The sequence below is a fragment of the Schistocerca nitens genome, chromosome 3, assembly GCF_023898315.1.
Source record: "Schistocerca nitens isolate TAMUIC-IGC-003100 chromosome 3, iqSchNite1.1, whole genome shotgun sequence".
Lineage (NCBI taxonomy): Eukaryota > Metazoa > Arthropoda > Insecta > Orthoptera > Acrididae > Schistocerca > Schistocerca nitens.
This window is the reverse complement of record NC_064616.1, coordinates 568077993-568093287: the sequence shown is the minus strand read 5'-3', so window position 1 is coordinate 568093287 and position 15295 is coordinate 568077993. Positions and strand designations below refer to the sequence as shown.

General features: G+C 38.1%; 1 protein-coding gene across 3 annotated transcripts in view; it reads left to right on the top strand.

The window, feature by feature from the left end:
- Nucleotides 1-15034, top strand: part of LOC126248474 (ribitol-5-phosphate xylosyltransferase 1-like) — a 45576-nt gene extending 30542 nt beyond the window's left edge. For 2 of the 3 annotated variants that reach the window (XM_049949486.1, XM_049949487.1), the window contains 2 exons: nt 6318-6488; nt 14220-15034. In XM_049949486.1, the coding sequence (XP_049805443.1) occupies nt 6318-6488; nt 14220-14613 (565 nt within the window). In that variant the 3' untranslated portion in view covers nt 14614-15034. The remainder of the gene's footprint in view (nt 1-6317; nt 6489-14219) is intronic. The other variant, XM_049949488.1, reaches the window with a different exon arrangement.
- Nucleotides 15035-15295: the final 261 nt, after the last annotated feature.

Here is a 15295-nt window from a genome sequence, read left to right as displayed (position 1 = left end):
CTGGAATTTACGGGGATTAAGTGACTTGTGTATGCACATGTGGTGCTAACTCCCTCCAGCGACGTACCAAGTCCTCATTGCTTCCATGCCACGATGCGTCGATGTTGTTATCCGTTCCAAAGGTCGACATACCAGCTATTAGGTACATGATTGAATGTTCTGGCTGATCAGTGCACACCATCAACCTATTTCAAACATGAATTGAGGACATTCAATTTAAAGAGGTCAACCATGTTCCAGACAAAAACATACCATGTGAAGTAATAAAAGACAGCAAATACCCACCTTGGTTTAATGCTACCATTGAGAGAATTGTTTCATAAACACAGGTTACTACTTGCTCACTACAAAAGAGAGTGCTGGGAAAGTCGCAGAGATAACATAATTTAATTAGGTGCATCCGTGAAAAGATATATGAGTGAAGCATAGAGTGATTTCCACAGTCAGATCCTCATGTAAGATCTGTCAGAATATCCTAAAAAATTCTGGTTGTATGGGTAAAGTCAGTGAATAGATCCAAGCATTCCATACAGTCTGTCATGGGTCAGTCTGGTCCTGAAATTGAAGACAGCTGACACAAAGTGGAAATCTGAAATTCTTTGCTTAAAAATGTATTCACAAATATGGAACTACCATAGCAGTGTTGAATGCCTCACATTGTCACAGATATGACATATTGAAATAAGCATCCGACAAAATCTATGGAGTTGCATATGTGATGTGAACACTTCCTGATGTAGGGGCTAAGCAAATTCTTCAGGTGATTAGCAAGTGAGTACATCGGGACACCGACGTTGGTAACAATGGGTCGTAAAAGGCACTGCATCTTTGTGAGGTTTTGGCTGTTCATAAAGTCTCAGTGGATCTGGTGCTGTGTGTAGTAGCTTCTTAACAAAGTTGTCTGGCAAGCTGGATTCTTTGAGAAACACTATAGTCTTCTTCCCCACCCTCTTGGTAGGATCAGTTTCAGTCTTCTAGTCTTCTCAGAGGTCCTGAATGTCAGACATCAAAATTAGAGTGTATATAAGAGAGACAGCTATGTGATGCTTCCTGCAAGGATGTCTAACTTCTGGAACTGTGTTATTAAAGAATCTGTCGAGATTTGAGTGAGGGAACCACTGATCAATTGTGATAGCAGCTACATCCTTTGTAAGGCTTGGGAACCTGCACTGAGTCTGATTAAGAAGAGCAAGGAGGTATCCTACTATGACCCAAGTGTGGAGGCAAGAGGAGGAACAGCAGAGGTGACACAGCCTGCATACCTGGACTCGAACTGCCAGCACACGTACGAGTATGGAGCAACCGTGTCGGTGAGAGGTGTGGGGGAGATTATGCTGGGCATAGATGACGGACAGAGTGGCAGATTGCAGGGAGGGGGGGAGGGGAAGAGAGGAAGAGAGAAAAATGCAACTCTAGCCCCTAAGCAGCCAATTCATCAGTGTACCTGATAATGGCAACAAGATCACTTGCCAAAATACTTTGCCTCTTCGACACTGACATCTGGCCACTCACCTGTGAACTATTTTGTCATGGAGTATGCCACGATAAGCTGAAGAGGCACAGACTGCCTTATTGTTGTCATAAATCTAAACATTTTAGTGTGATATTTTGAGATTTACTGCTGCTTTCGATGTCTAATTTCTGAAGAACAGATGTCTCCTACCACATTTCTTGTAAGCATTGCAAGAGGTAGTTATAAAGATTGCATTATCACCTAAAAAATACAGAATTACGTAACTAATTTTTTGTTCATTTGCAAATACATATGTGCAAACCTGGTAAACATTGAAATCCTTGTGCTATAGTATCATAGCACGCTGCCAGAGGAGCCAAGACACAAGGCACAGCCCATTGATAAAATTTAGTTTGCGGTGTGTCAGTTTGTACTGGCTTCTAATTGTGTGGTGTGGTACTGAGGCCCAAGAATTTCAGTATATACCAGGACTTTAGACATTTACATGCAATCATAAAAAAATTCTCTACATGACTTGATTTTTCGAAGTAATAATTAAAACTTGATGACTACCCATAGTAGGTAATCGACTTTATTAATGGAATGCATCAGTTTGTTTCCACTCCTGTAGCAGCATGCTGTTGTGCTGTGGCTAGGGGATTTCAGTGTGTATAAGGATTGTTTTTATGTACACGCAAGCAAACAAAAATAAATACATAACTTTTTTTCTGGACGCAGTGATAAAATTTAATGGCTACCCCTTGTAAGGCTTGTTAACATATTGTTACTATCACTGGTATTGGTTTCTAGAGTGACGACTCTCAGCTGATCAGTATTCTCGGGTTTTATTCTATGAGAAGACTGATAGTTCCTCTGAATACCTCTGCTGCTTTGCATTTAAATCTGTAGTAAATTTCAATTTTTTTTGCCCCCACCTTGTGCTTTAACACTTCATCTACCACAGTGCTTTTATTTTGAATGCTGACTTTAGAGTTCTTAAAAATTAAATTATCCTATTCCAGTATGTTATCAATTTGAACCATAGTGCTCATCTTATTGCTACATTTATTCACATGAGTACCAGACCATGACTTTTCCTTTTGTGTAAAGAGAGGTTATAGGTTTTATACTTAAAATTGCATTTCATCACTGAAACACAAGTTCTGGTATTTTCTGTTTGTTCTGACACCAACAAGAAGCACAATTCTAAATGTCCCTCCTTGATGATGACATCGAAGTATTCTATTACTTGTACTGAGTACATTATTTGTTTGCAAATGAAATGATGGGTTATTATTATTGTTGTTGTTGTTGTTGTTGTTGTTGTTGTCATCGTTGTCGCCATTGTCATTGTCGCCTTCAGATGTACGGTTCAATACTTCTACATTTTGTAACTTAGAAGGCTGTAAATGATTACAGGAGATAACAAGCTAATCATATGGACAGTTTCTTTTTAATTTCTTTAAAGTGACACAGGAAATTTCTCTTGGTGTATATACATAAAATAATTAATTCTAACTTGAGTGTCAAACATTACTTTTCAAACATGACTTATTAGCTTATGAATTAGCTCACATTTTCATCTGCAACTCTGTTAAATTATAAATTTATTCTTTCATTTTCAGGAAAACACACTACATTCATTTGGCCTCATTTGATGCTAATGAAATGTAGATGCCAATGAAATATAAATATTTCAATTTTTGATAGTCATAAAATAGTGATGTGAGCATCCTTTGAACTGCAGCGAAGAACAGTTGTATGGTTTTAGGAAAATATGACTACAATGGATTAGTCATTACCTGTATGGCTGATTATTGAGAAATTTTATGAGGAAAAGGAACATATTATCTTTATTATCATTGATTGAAAGACTAGTGATTATGGTGGTGATAAAAAACTCAGGGACTTAGTAATGTGTGGAGGATAGATGTACACCACACATACTTATTAAGTCAAACTGATGAATGAAAAATTCCAAAGTTATGTTCAGTGGTAATGGTGGTGGTGGTTAGTGTTTAACGTCCCGTCGACTACGAGGTCATTAGGGACGGAGCGCAAGCTCGGGTTAGGGAAGGATTGAGAAGGAAATCGGCCATGCCCTTTCAAAGGAACCATCCCGGCATTTGCCTGAAACGATTTAGGGAAATCACGGAAAACCTAAATCAGGATGGCTGGAGACGGGATTGAACCGTCGTCCTCCCGAATGCGAGTCCAGTTTGCTACCACTGCGCCACCTCGCTCGGTGTTCAGTGGTAATCAGTGTTCCAATTGCTTCAGCCCAAAACAAGACAACATACAATACAAGCTTTTATTCATTAATGTAGTAGTTAAAATAAAGAAGAGAATTAAATTCTGACAAATGCAAATAAAGAAGAGAATTAAGTTCTGACACATGCAAATAAAGAAGAGAATTAAGTTCTGAAAACTATCTGAATTTAAATTGCTTGCCATGATTAATGATGTTGAATGAGGCAGAAGTGAAATTTAAGTAAAAAGGAACTGCATTCTAGTGTCAAGACAGGTCACAAAAAACTTTGGTGCCACTGCTCATTGCCTAACGATAAGTACTAATGCTACATTATACAGAAAAGAAGTTATGATAAGTGCACATTTCAAGAAATTGTAATAGTAAAAGATGGAAAACAGCATGAGTTTACTATTTCAGAATAAAGTAAGTTTTTTTTCTTTCAGAAAAGCATTCTACAAGAGCTCCTTTCTACCAGTTACCACATACAGCCTAAATACACTACTGGCCATTAAAATTGCTACACCACGAAGATGACGTGCTACAGATGCGAAATTTAACTGACAGGAAGAAGATGCTGTGATATGCAAATGATTAGCTTTTGAGAGCATTCACGCAAGGTTGGTGCCGGTGGCGATACCTACAACGTGCTGACGAGAGGAAAGTTTCCAACCGATTTCTCATACACAAACAGCAGTTGACTGGCGTTGCCTGGTGAAACGTTGTTGTGATGCCTCATCTAAGGAGGAGAAATGCGTACCATCATGTTTCCGACTTTGATAAGGTCGGATTGTAGCCTATCGTGATTGTGGTTTATCATATCGCAACATTGCTGCTTGCGTTGGTCGAGATCCAATGACTGTTAGCAGAATATGGAATTGATGGGTTCAGGAGGGTAATACGGAACACCGTGCTGCATCCCAACGGCCTCGTATCACTAGCAGTCGAGGTGACAGGCATCTTATCTGCATGGCTGTAATGGTTCGTCCAGCCACATCTCGATCCCTGAGCCAACAGATGGGGGCGTTTGCAAGACAACAACCATCTGCACGAACAGTTCGATGACATTTGCAGCAGCATGCACTATCAGCTCAGAGACAATGGCTTCGGTTACCGTTGATGCTGCATCACGGACAGGAGCACCTGCGATGGTGTACTCAATGACAAACGTGGGCGGGTGAATGGCAAAACGTCATTTTTTTGGGTGAATCCAGGTTATGTTTACAGTATCATGATGGTCGCATCCATGTTTGGCGACATCGCGGTGAACGCCCATTGGAAGCGTGTATTCGTCATCGCCATACTGGCGTATCACCCGGAGTGATGGTATGGGGTGCCATTGGTTACATGTCTCAGTCACCTCTTGTTCACATTGACGGCACTTTGAACAGTGGACGTAACATTTCAGATGTGTTACGACCTGTGGATCTAACCTTCATTCGATCCCTGCGAAACCCTACATTTCAGCAGGATAATGCACGACCGCATGTTGCAGGTCCTGTACAGGCCTTTCTGGATACAGAAAATGTTCGACTGCTGTCCTGGCCAGCACATTCTCCAGATCTCTCACCTACTGAAAATGTCTGGTCGATGGTGGCCGAGCAACTGGCTCGTCACAATACGCCAGTCACTACTATTGATGAACTGTGTATCGTGTTGAAGCTGCATGGGCAGCTGTACCTGTACACGCCATCCAAGCTCTGTTTGACTCAATGCCCAGGCGTATCAAGGCCATTATTATGGCCAGAGGTGGTTGTTCTGCGCACTGATTTCTCAGGATCTATGCACCCAAATTGCGTGAAACTGTAATCACATGTCAATTCTAGTATAATATATTTGTCCAGTGAATACCCATTTATCATCTGCTTTTCTTCTTGGTGTAGCAATTTTAATGGCCAGTAGTGTAGTACCAGATGGGAAACAGAATTTTCAAGAAAACAATGGGCAAGATAAAGAATAATAGTATATGTCACCAAATCTATATAATAGAGCCACTCAAGGTGCTCTGTGCTATAACAAATTAAAAAAGTGTGCTTGTGTTAGAACAGCCACATTTTGGTTTGTAACAGAAGTGAAAGGTATGACGTCAGGATGCTGCTTGAAAGAAAGATGAGTGGTACCAGATGACCTAAGACCTTAAAAGGCAGTAGACTGAAGTGGCAGCAGCATATGAGCGAAACTGCTTTTCTAACTAGGCCAACTGCAGACCACTCACTCAATGGAACCATACGACTGTTTCCTGGATTGATAAATGAAATTTTCACCTATTAAAGACACCTGGTCCTTTGTGAATCAGATGTAGGAGTGTTAAACTCAGCAGTATTCAGCTTTTTTATTTTATTTTATTTTTGTTTGAGGAGGTATGGCTTCATGCAGTGGTGCTTGTAGTTATCAAACCTGTAAGATGTTGCTGTGATAAACCATAAAGCCTAACATAGCTAGGAGCACAATGGTCAAATATGCCTTGTGAGAGTGAGCAGTGCCTTTGGCAGTTCTCACGTGTGTGCTCATAATTTTCAGTGAGCAGTTGATGATTTATTTCCATTACAGATTTTACATGTCATGTTTTATTTTTGCACCAGTCTCTCTCTATTCTTTTTTTTTTTTTCTTTCCAGTTACCGGGGCTTCCCGGATGTGAAACCTAAAGATTTGGATCTCAAGTCATCTCGATCCCTCACCTGTAACTTTTTGGGAACAATATACGAGAACTCATCACGTCAGTTACTAACGGATGTAATAAAAAAGTCTGGTTTGCAGGATAGTTGTTACATAAAAGGCCGTAAGAAGTTAGTATTTTTCTTTGTTATCTGTACCATCTTTAATCTCTAATGACTGCGATATACCTTTTTTGAACAACGTGTTTTTTGTTGTGTTAGATTTTAGATTGAATTCCTTCTTCGCCGTAGTTGATTTTCTTACACATATCTATAAATATTCTGCATTGTTTTAGGCCTATATATAAATGCCAGTAGGCAGTGAATGTTGGCTTCAGTATATCATGCTGTGCAGCAACCTTTGCCTGTTTTCATGGTGCATGTGAACATTTACATCATGTGCAAATATGCTTAAATTGTTTACAGGCTTCTATCTGAAATTATTTCAAGTTCAGTATATTGAAGATTTTTGTTCTGTTCCTTTTTACTTCAGTTGTGTGTATTTGCTGCATGAAGCAAGATACATCAAAGTGTCTTGAGAAATACGAATAACAAAACAAATTCTCCATAAGCAAACCTAATTATACAAAGGGGGTAATAAATATTGCTATCAGTTTTCTAACAGATGATGTTTTTAATAGTGAAATCAGCAGTAGCTTAATTTTTTAACTGGAATTTCTATTTTTTTATTGGAGTGTTAAATCCCATGAGAAAAAATTACAGTCCTCCTAACTAACTAAATAGCTGGATCAGTGAGTTGGAAAAAATGTCATGTGCCAGAAAGTAAATTTTTCAGGAGGGACAAAAAACTGATTTACTACGCAGTGGGATTAAGCATGGTGTCATGAAGTTGCTACATAGCAGTTGGCCCCAGTATGGAACAATATACATCATTACAATATACTTTAGCCATTGACTGTGGTTCATAATAGAATTTGAATGTACTGGAGAACATCCCTTTTCAAACCTGGCAATGTTGATGAGGCAACTAGCAGTATGTTTCCAGTTGAAGGATTGTGCTATGCAAATTTATATTTTTTTGTAGTCATTATAGCAATAAAAATGTGTGTTATGAGCACACAGGTTTATTCATAATGTACTCAAAATACAACTACAAGCAAAATACAGCAAAACTCTGGCAGATGCTGTTATAGAATGGTTTCTGTTCATCTGGTATGTATTATAGAATAATCTTCACCTCGTTTAGTTTCTTCTTTTTTATTGGAACATATCCCCTATAATCTTGTTTATTTGTACATGGCCCCTTCTTTAACTCAATACCCTTCTAAGAAGAACTTCCATTGATTTGACCTTGTTGTACCAAACAAAGCGTACAGATATAATGTTAAAAGTTGTTTTCTATTTCTGTTTATTGTCCTACACAAGGAAAATCTACTTTATGCTGCAGTAAGTGATACATCTATCAGGCTCACTTTAGTTTGGCAGTGGAGTTCATCTAGTTTCACAGATAGGGATGCCTAATACAAACATTATTTGTGGTGGATCTGAAAGAAACATACATCTGTAATAAATAACCTTGTGCTTTACTAATTATGTTGTTGATGTGTTTATTGTCAAAGAAAGTGGGTGCTAACTAGAAACATGAAACAGTGAATTACTTTTACTCACAAAAAATTTCTGTCCTAGCAGTTGTTTCTTCTGCCTCACATTGTGTAATTACTTGTATGATACAAATGTACACAAAAAACCATTGGAAGCATTGGGGAAATTTCTGGGTGTTTCTCAAACTGGTATTATGAAAATACTTAAGCCATGTAAATTTCACAATTGTCGTGTTTTTATGTTTCAATAGCTTCATGAAAATGGTTTTCATAATCATATTTTGAGAATGGGGACATGAAAAAAATGGAAAGACAAACAACATTATAGGTCGGACAACTACAGCTAAAGAACTTGTACATAATGTGAAGGACAATCAAACAATTTAAAATCAAAGATGATAAAATTATCTATGTTAAACTGAGTGAAAGTCCAAATCCACAATTTCTATTTATTTGTTTATTTTTTTTCCCCCTGCATGATGACTGGTTTCATACCTTGGAGGTATATCTGCAGATCATATAAAACCCTTACTTCTAGCGCCATGACTTCCAAGGTGCAAGTGCACATAAGAACCTGTCACTCCGCAGTAAAACCATAGATGAACCGGCAGATGGTCATCCGATATGAACCATGTATCTGATATGAACCCTTTCCGTACTCCCCACGTGTCTCTCCGTGTGTGTGTGTGTGCGTGTTTGTGTGTGTGTACTGTAGCTTGAAAAAGGATTACTTTGAAAGCTAGCAAATTTACAAATTTACTTTATATTTTTGTGTGTGCCTTTCAGTGACTCAACACTTCTACTTTTCGGTGCATGGCTTCCTTTAAACCTAAAGAATTTACATTCTACTGGAACTTTCCTACAAAATTACTTCCATTTCTGTTGAATGTTTGCAATCCAGTATGACATACTGTGTCAAATCAGTGTAAACTTTCTTGAGTCAGTCATGTATCTGAGAATATACTCCTTTAAATCATATCTTGGTTATTAGTAAATGATGTGGCATAGTTTCAAATGTCTTGTGAAAATCTAGGGAGACAGAATATACCTGTTTGGTTTCATCTATTCTTTGCAGACAATGTGTATGAAAAATAGAAACTGTATTTTTCCTGAACCCATGGTGAATATTACAGAGAAACTGCCTTTCTTTCATTAATTTTTATGTGTTTGAGCATAGAATATGCTTGAGATTCCTGCAGTAGACAGACTTTAGGAGTACTGATCTGGGAGTATGAACTGAGCTGGTGAGAAGCTAATTCCATGGTGTATTAAATGTAAAATTTAACAGTAATTGAATCAGGATATTGCTCATTTTCAGTACTTTAGCTTTTTAATATTTAAGCTTATTTCAGAACCTTCATTTGAATGTATATGTGGTGGTTTTACATTGGTATGATCGTAACATCCTGATTTGTGAATGTATTTCTAATTGTAGATTTCATATTTGTGTCATCTGCATGTTGTTGGAAGTTTCAATAGCATACTGATCCACAAGAGACCAAATGAAAGATTTGGTTCAGTTTATTGACTTGACATAGGAACAGAACTTACTAGTATTTTCAGATTGGTCTTTCTCAAGGATCTGGTTGTAGAAATTGTAGGCATTATGTATAGACTCCTTTATGGATGCATGTGTTACCATTTGGTTTTCTCCGTCAGTTTACCTGCAGTCTAGTTTGAAGTGAAAGTGTAAAAATATTTTTTTGTATCAGTCTCCAGAAGATGCATCTTTCACATCATTTATTACCTTATTTGTTAAGCTTTTCACTATAGCACAATTTGTCATATGTTTGAGGTTCAACCACAACTCTTTGCAGGCTAATTGTTTGAGACAGTTGTGTAGTAATGTGTTCAAGATTACTTTGCAATACCATTTGTGTATACCTTTGGTAACATGTGTAGTTTTCATGGTCAATATTAGCCAAGTTAAACTCTCCCACTACTATTGTGATATGGCCACCATATATCCACACAAACAAACTAATGCTAATTTTGAATGACTATGGCCAGTTTAGTGAATTTTGCAGTTAGTATAAATATTAAAGTAATTATCTAATGTCATTACCACCAGTTACTCTTGTCCATGATCGTTTGAAGTTGTATATATTTTAAATCTAACTGAACTTAATTTTTTTATTCATTTAATGTTACACAATTTCTGTGACAAGCCATTACAGATTTCTATCTGTTTTATCATACAGAATCTTAATTTGGATGGAGTAACTTACATGGGCATGTGTATTTTGGACGGGACATCATACAAAAACTAAAGAAATGTGACCTCAATCTGTTCATACTATCAGATGCAGTTTACATACAGAATATCGTTGTTTCTGCATGTGAGAGGTGTGACACTGACCATAGTAAAGAATTGCTACACAACTTATGTAGGAAGATTTACATTTTCTATGTAGATGCATTTTACACATTACCCTCTGATGAAGATATCAACTAGGACAAGATGGCAGAGAGCTTCTAAGCTTCTAATTTCCAGGCAGAACTAGGTGGGATATGCAAAACTAGTCCAATGGTTGTTGGGGGGGGGGGGGGGGGGGGTGCAGCATGCTGTGACCAATAACAACACTGTCCTGACACTCAGTAAAATGCGTACATGAAGTGACATTCATATACCTGTATACTACTCGGCTCTCCTTTGTTTATACTTCAGACTTTACTCTTAATTTCTCAACCGGGCTTATGACTACTTGTCTTCTATTTTGGGTACAATTTGGTTCTTGATTCACTTTGTAAGCAACTACACCCTTCTCTGCATTGTTTTTTTCTGTAGTTCCACTGCTTCAAACCAGGCTTGTGCAGCTCTGCTGCTATTTCAGAACTTATGAATATATACAGTGTTGTCCATTGATCGTGACTGGGCCAAATATCTCACAAAATAAATGTCAAATGAAAAAACTACAAAGAACAAAACTTGTCTAGCTTGAAGGGGGAAACCAGATGGCGCTATGGTTGGCCCACTAGATGGTGCTGCCATGAAACGGATATCAACTGCTTTTTTTTAAAAAAATAGGAACTCCCATTTTTTATTACATATTCGTGTAGTACGTAAAGAAATATGAATGTTTTAGTTGCAGCACTTTTTTCGCTTTGTGATAGATGGCGCTGCAATAGTCACAAACATATGGCTCAAAATTTTAGATGAATAGTTGGTAACAGGTAGGTTTTTTAAATTAAAATACAGAAAGTAGGTACGTTTGAACATTTTATTTTGGTTGTTTCAATGTGATACATGTACCTTTGCGAACTTATCATTTCTGAGAACGCATGCTGTTACAGCGTGATTACCTCTAAATACCACATTAATGCAATAAATACTCAAAATGATGTCCATCCACCTCAATGCATTTGGCAATACGTGTAATTACATTCCACTCAACAGCGAGTAGTTCACCTTCCGTAATGTTCGCACATGCATTGAAAATGAGCTGACGCATGTTGTCAGGAGTTGTCGGTGGATCATGATAGCAAATATCCTTCAACTTTCCCCACAGAAGGAAATCCGGGGACATCAGATCCAGTGAACGTGCGGGCCATGGTATGTTGCTTTGATGACCAATCCACCTGTCATGAAATATGCTATTCAATACCACTTCAACCACACGCGAGCTATGTGCCGGACATCCATCATGTTGGAAGTACATCGCCATTCTGTCATGCAGTGAAACATCTTGTAGTAACATCGGTAGAACATTATGTAGGAAATCAGCATACATTGCACCATTTAGACCGCCATCGATAAAATGGGGGCAATTATCCTTCCTCCCATAATGCCGCACCATACATTAACCCGCCAAGGTCGCTGATGTTCCACTTGTCGCAGCCGTCGTGGATTTTCCATTGCCCAATAGTGCATATAATGCTGGGTCACGTTACCGCTGTTGGTGAATGACGCTTCGTCGCTAAATAGAACACGTGCAAAAAATCTGTCATCGTCCTGTAATTTCTCTTGTGCCCAGTGGCAGAACTGTAAACAACGTTCAAAGTCATTGCCACGCAATTCCTGGTGCATAGAAATATGGTACGGGTGCAAACAATATTGATGTAGCATTCTCAACACCGACGTCTTTGAGATTCCCGATTCTCGTGCAATTTGTCTGCTAATGATGTGCGGATTAGCTGCTACAGCAGCTTAAACACCACTTGGGCATCATCATTTTTTGCAGGTTGTGGTTGATGTTTCACATGTGACTGAACACTTCCTGCTTCCTTAAATAACGCAACTATCCGGCGAAAGGTCCAGACACTTGGATGATGTCGTCCAGGATACCGAGCAGCATACATAGCACACACCTGTTGGGCATTTTGATCACAATAGCCATACATCGACATGATATTGACCTTTTCCACAATTGATAAATGGTCCATTTTAACGCAGGTAATGTATCACGAAGCAAATACTGTCGGCACTGGCGGAATGTTATGTGATACCATGTACTTATACGTTTGTGACTATTATAGCGCCATCTGTCACAAAGCGAAAAAAGTGGTCCAACTAAAACATTCATATTTCTTTATGTACTACAGGAATATGTCATAAAAAATGGGGTTCCTATTTAAAAAAAGAAAAACGCAGTTGATATCCGTTTGACCTATGGCAGTGCCATCTAGTGGGCCAACCATAGTGGCATATGGTTTCCCGCTTCAAGCTGGAGGAGTTTCGTTCTTTGTAGTTTTTTCGTTTGACACTTATTTTGTGAGTTTTTTGGCCCGGTCACTGTCAATGGACCACCCTGTATAGCTCCACTGCCATCATAGTGCTCTGAACCATTTACTACAGAGTACAATAGAAAACCCAGTATTTCAGAGATGGGGGCTACAAATACTGCTTTTGTGGGAACATGAAAATTCAGGTACATTACCTCATGCAATGGAAGGTTTCAAATGTTGTAAGTGAGGGAATTTTTTGGCACTGTGTGAGGGGGAGAAATGACATGTACACATGATAAGCAAGGGGCAAACTTCTGAGGTGGAGGGGCAGGGAGAGGTCAAAATCTGTGTTTAGGTAGATTACAACAAAAATACTTTAAGTGTTGGTTTGTCTGAATAGCGCTTGATGTATGGAGTGTTTGAGCATTATGTAGTGAATGGGTAGAAAATGTGGCTTTCCATATATATATGATGGTGTTGGTAAAGTCCCACATTCTTTCAGAATAGTGTCAGATAAATATTTAACACTGTGTATGTTTATTACACAATGATATGGAGACATGGAAACAGTGCCCAACTCATTTAGACACTCTAAATAATTAACAAACAGTTAAAAAAAGTAGGGAACGAACTAAGCTGAAAATACTGTGTAGTGTGTTCCTAGAGGGGCAAGAGACTAAGCAGAATTGTGTGCTACAGAAGTGCTAGCTACCAGTGCAGTGAATGTAAGGTAGCACTTTGTGAGTTACATTTATTCAAAATTATCATATGGAACAAAAAATTACACTATAAGGGCTTCCCAAAGAACATTCCTTACATGTTATGTGCTGTGTTGTTTGTTGTAAAATAATTGTTTATGAGCTCTACAGCACATTTATTTTTTTCAGAACCGTTATCCTTCTAATGGGGTAGTGGTCTTGTTTCTGGCACATGGATTAGTGAGTGGGACGGGGTCTGTCAGATTGGAGGTGATCACTGACAAAAATGTGGAAAGTGAGCAGAAGCCCCAGAGCAAGAGAGAATGAAATGATAAACCTAAAAACAAGCATTATTAGTATGTGAGGAGTCGGGGACTGAGGTACAGGTGGCAAAATGATTAAGTGTGAACTTTTATTATGGGTAGGTAAAGAAAGAAACATGGTTACGGTTTTCTAGTATAACAGGGTACATGAGAAAAGGCAGGTGGCAAGCTAAGACTGCTGGAAATTGAGACAGGAGGGTTACAGATCCATAGGATCTTCAGGAGGTATAATTCCTATCCGCAAAACTTAGAAAAGGTGATTATCAACAGGATCCAGATAACATGGCTGATCAAACAGCCATTGGAAGTTCATTGCATTGTGCTGAGCAGATTGCTCTAAAATTTGGTTCCTGATTCTGTTTTTTGTCAAAATGTGGCCATGACCATTTGTGTATGTGGCTAGTCGATCGCATCCACAATGAAAGCTGTCCAGTGAACACAGCCGCATAGTTATAACCTTGTCACAGAAGAAGTGTGTGTGTGTGTGTGTGTGTGTGTGTGTGTGTGTGTGTGTGTGTGTGTGTGTGTGTATTTTCTTACAGTACCTCTAGTATGCATGCTTTAGATTCCCTTTGTAAAATCTTTTCATTCGTTCTTCTGACATTTCTGTATCAGGTGGCAGCCAAATGAAACTCCGGAAACACTCAAGATATATATGTCAGCTCTTCTTAAATCAGACTTAACACTTAGTCCAGTGGGAAAAAATACTGAGTGTTACCGTATTTATGAAGCAATGTCATTAGGGAGTGTCCCAGTTGTAGAAGATGTTGTTACTCCAGGAAACTGTGATACGTCTGCAGACTCTCCACTAAGGTTATTGAAGCAGTATGGGGCCCCAATCATTTATGTTAAAAGCTGGCACCAGCTTCATATTGTGCTTCACCAGGAATCACAGTTGACTGTTGAGGAAAAAGCTGCAAGGAGAATACAAGTCACTGAATGGTACAAAAATTTCAAGACACATATGAGTGCCTCATTTGTTCAATTAATTGAAAAGAAATTTTTATAAAAAATATATACTTTTCATTTTGTATACTACAAATTACAGTTTCTATATTCTATTGTTCAGTATTAGCAGGTAATTTTTGTGGAACTAATATTTCTGGTAGATGATATTTAAATAGAGTTAAGAACCTTATATGATCCGCTGTTGTCATTGTGACAGAAAACCAGAACAAATTTATTACTGTATATGAAAAAAACTGTTTGAGCTTTTTGCTCTTGAAATACAAAGTATGTGTTTGCTAAAATTTATTTTTTAAAGTAACAAATGTACATACATTTTATCTAATGTGCCAAATAGGAACAAAGATAGTGTGCCACACTTTGTTTTGTTTATCTTCAGTATGTTATAAACTTCTTGACTTGATATTTTTTGTATGTTGATGTAGTTGATTTAATAACTCCAATAAAATTTATCGTGGGTGGAACCCAGCTTTCACATGTTGTGAAACTGATCACATGAAGTCAGTGATAATGCACTTAATATTAAGCTAGTTTTTATAGCTATGAAAATAGAAAACTCTTGGTGGAAGGGAAGAGTAAAGATAGCAACTCATCCTACAGTTGAGGTGTTGAGCAGACAGTAGGAATATAAACAACATTGGGAACATTAATAAGCTTTCAGTGCCTTCCTGCAGAGCTAAGTAAAACAGAAAACACCACACACACACACACACACACACACACAC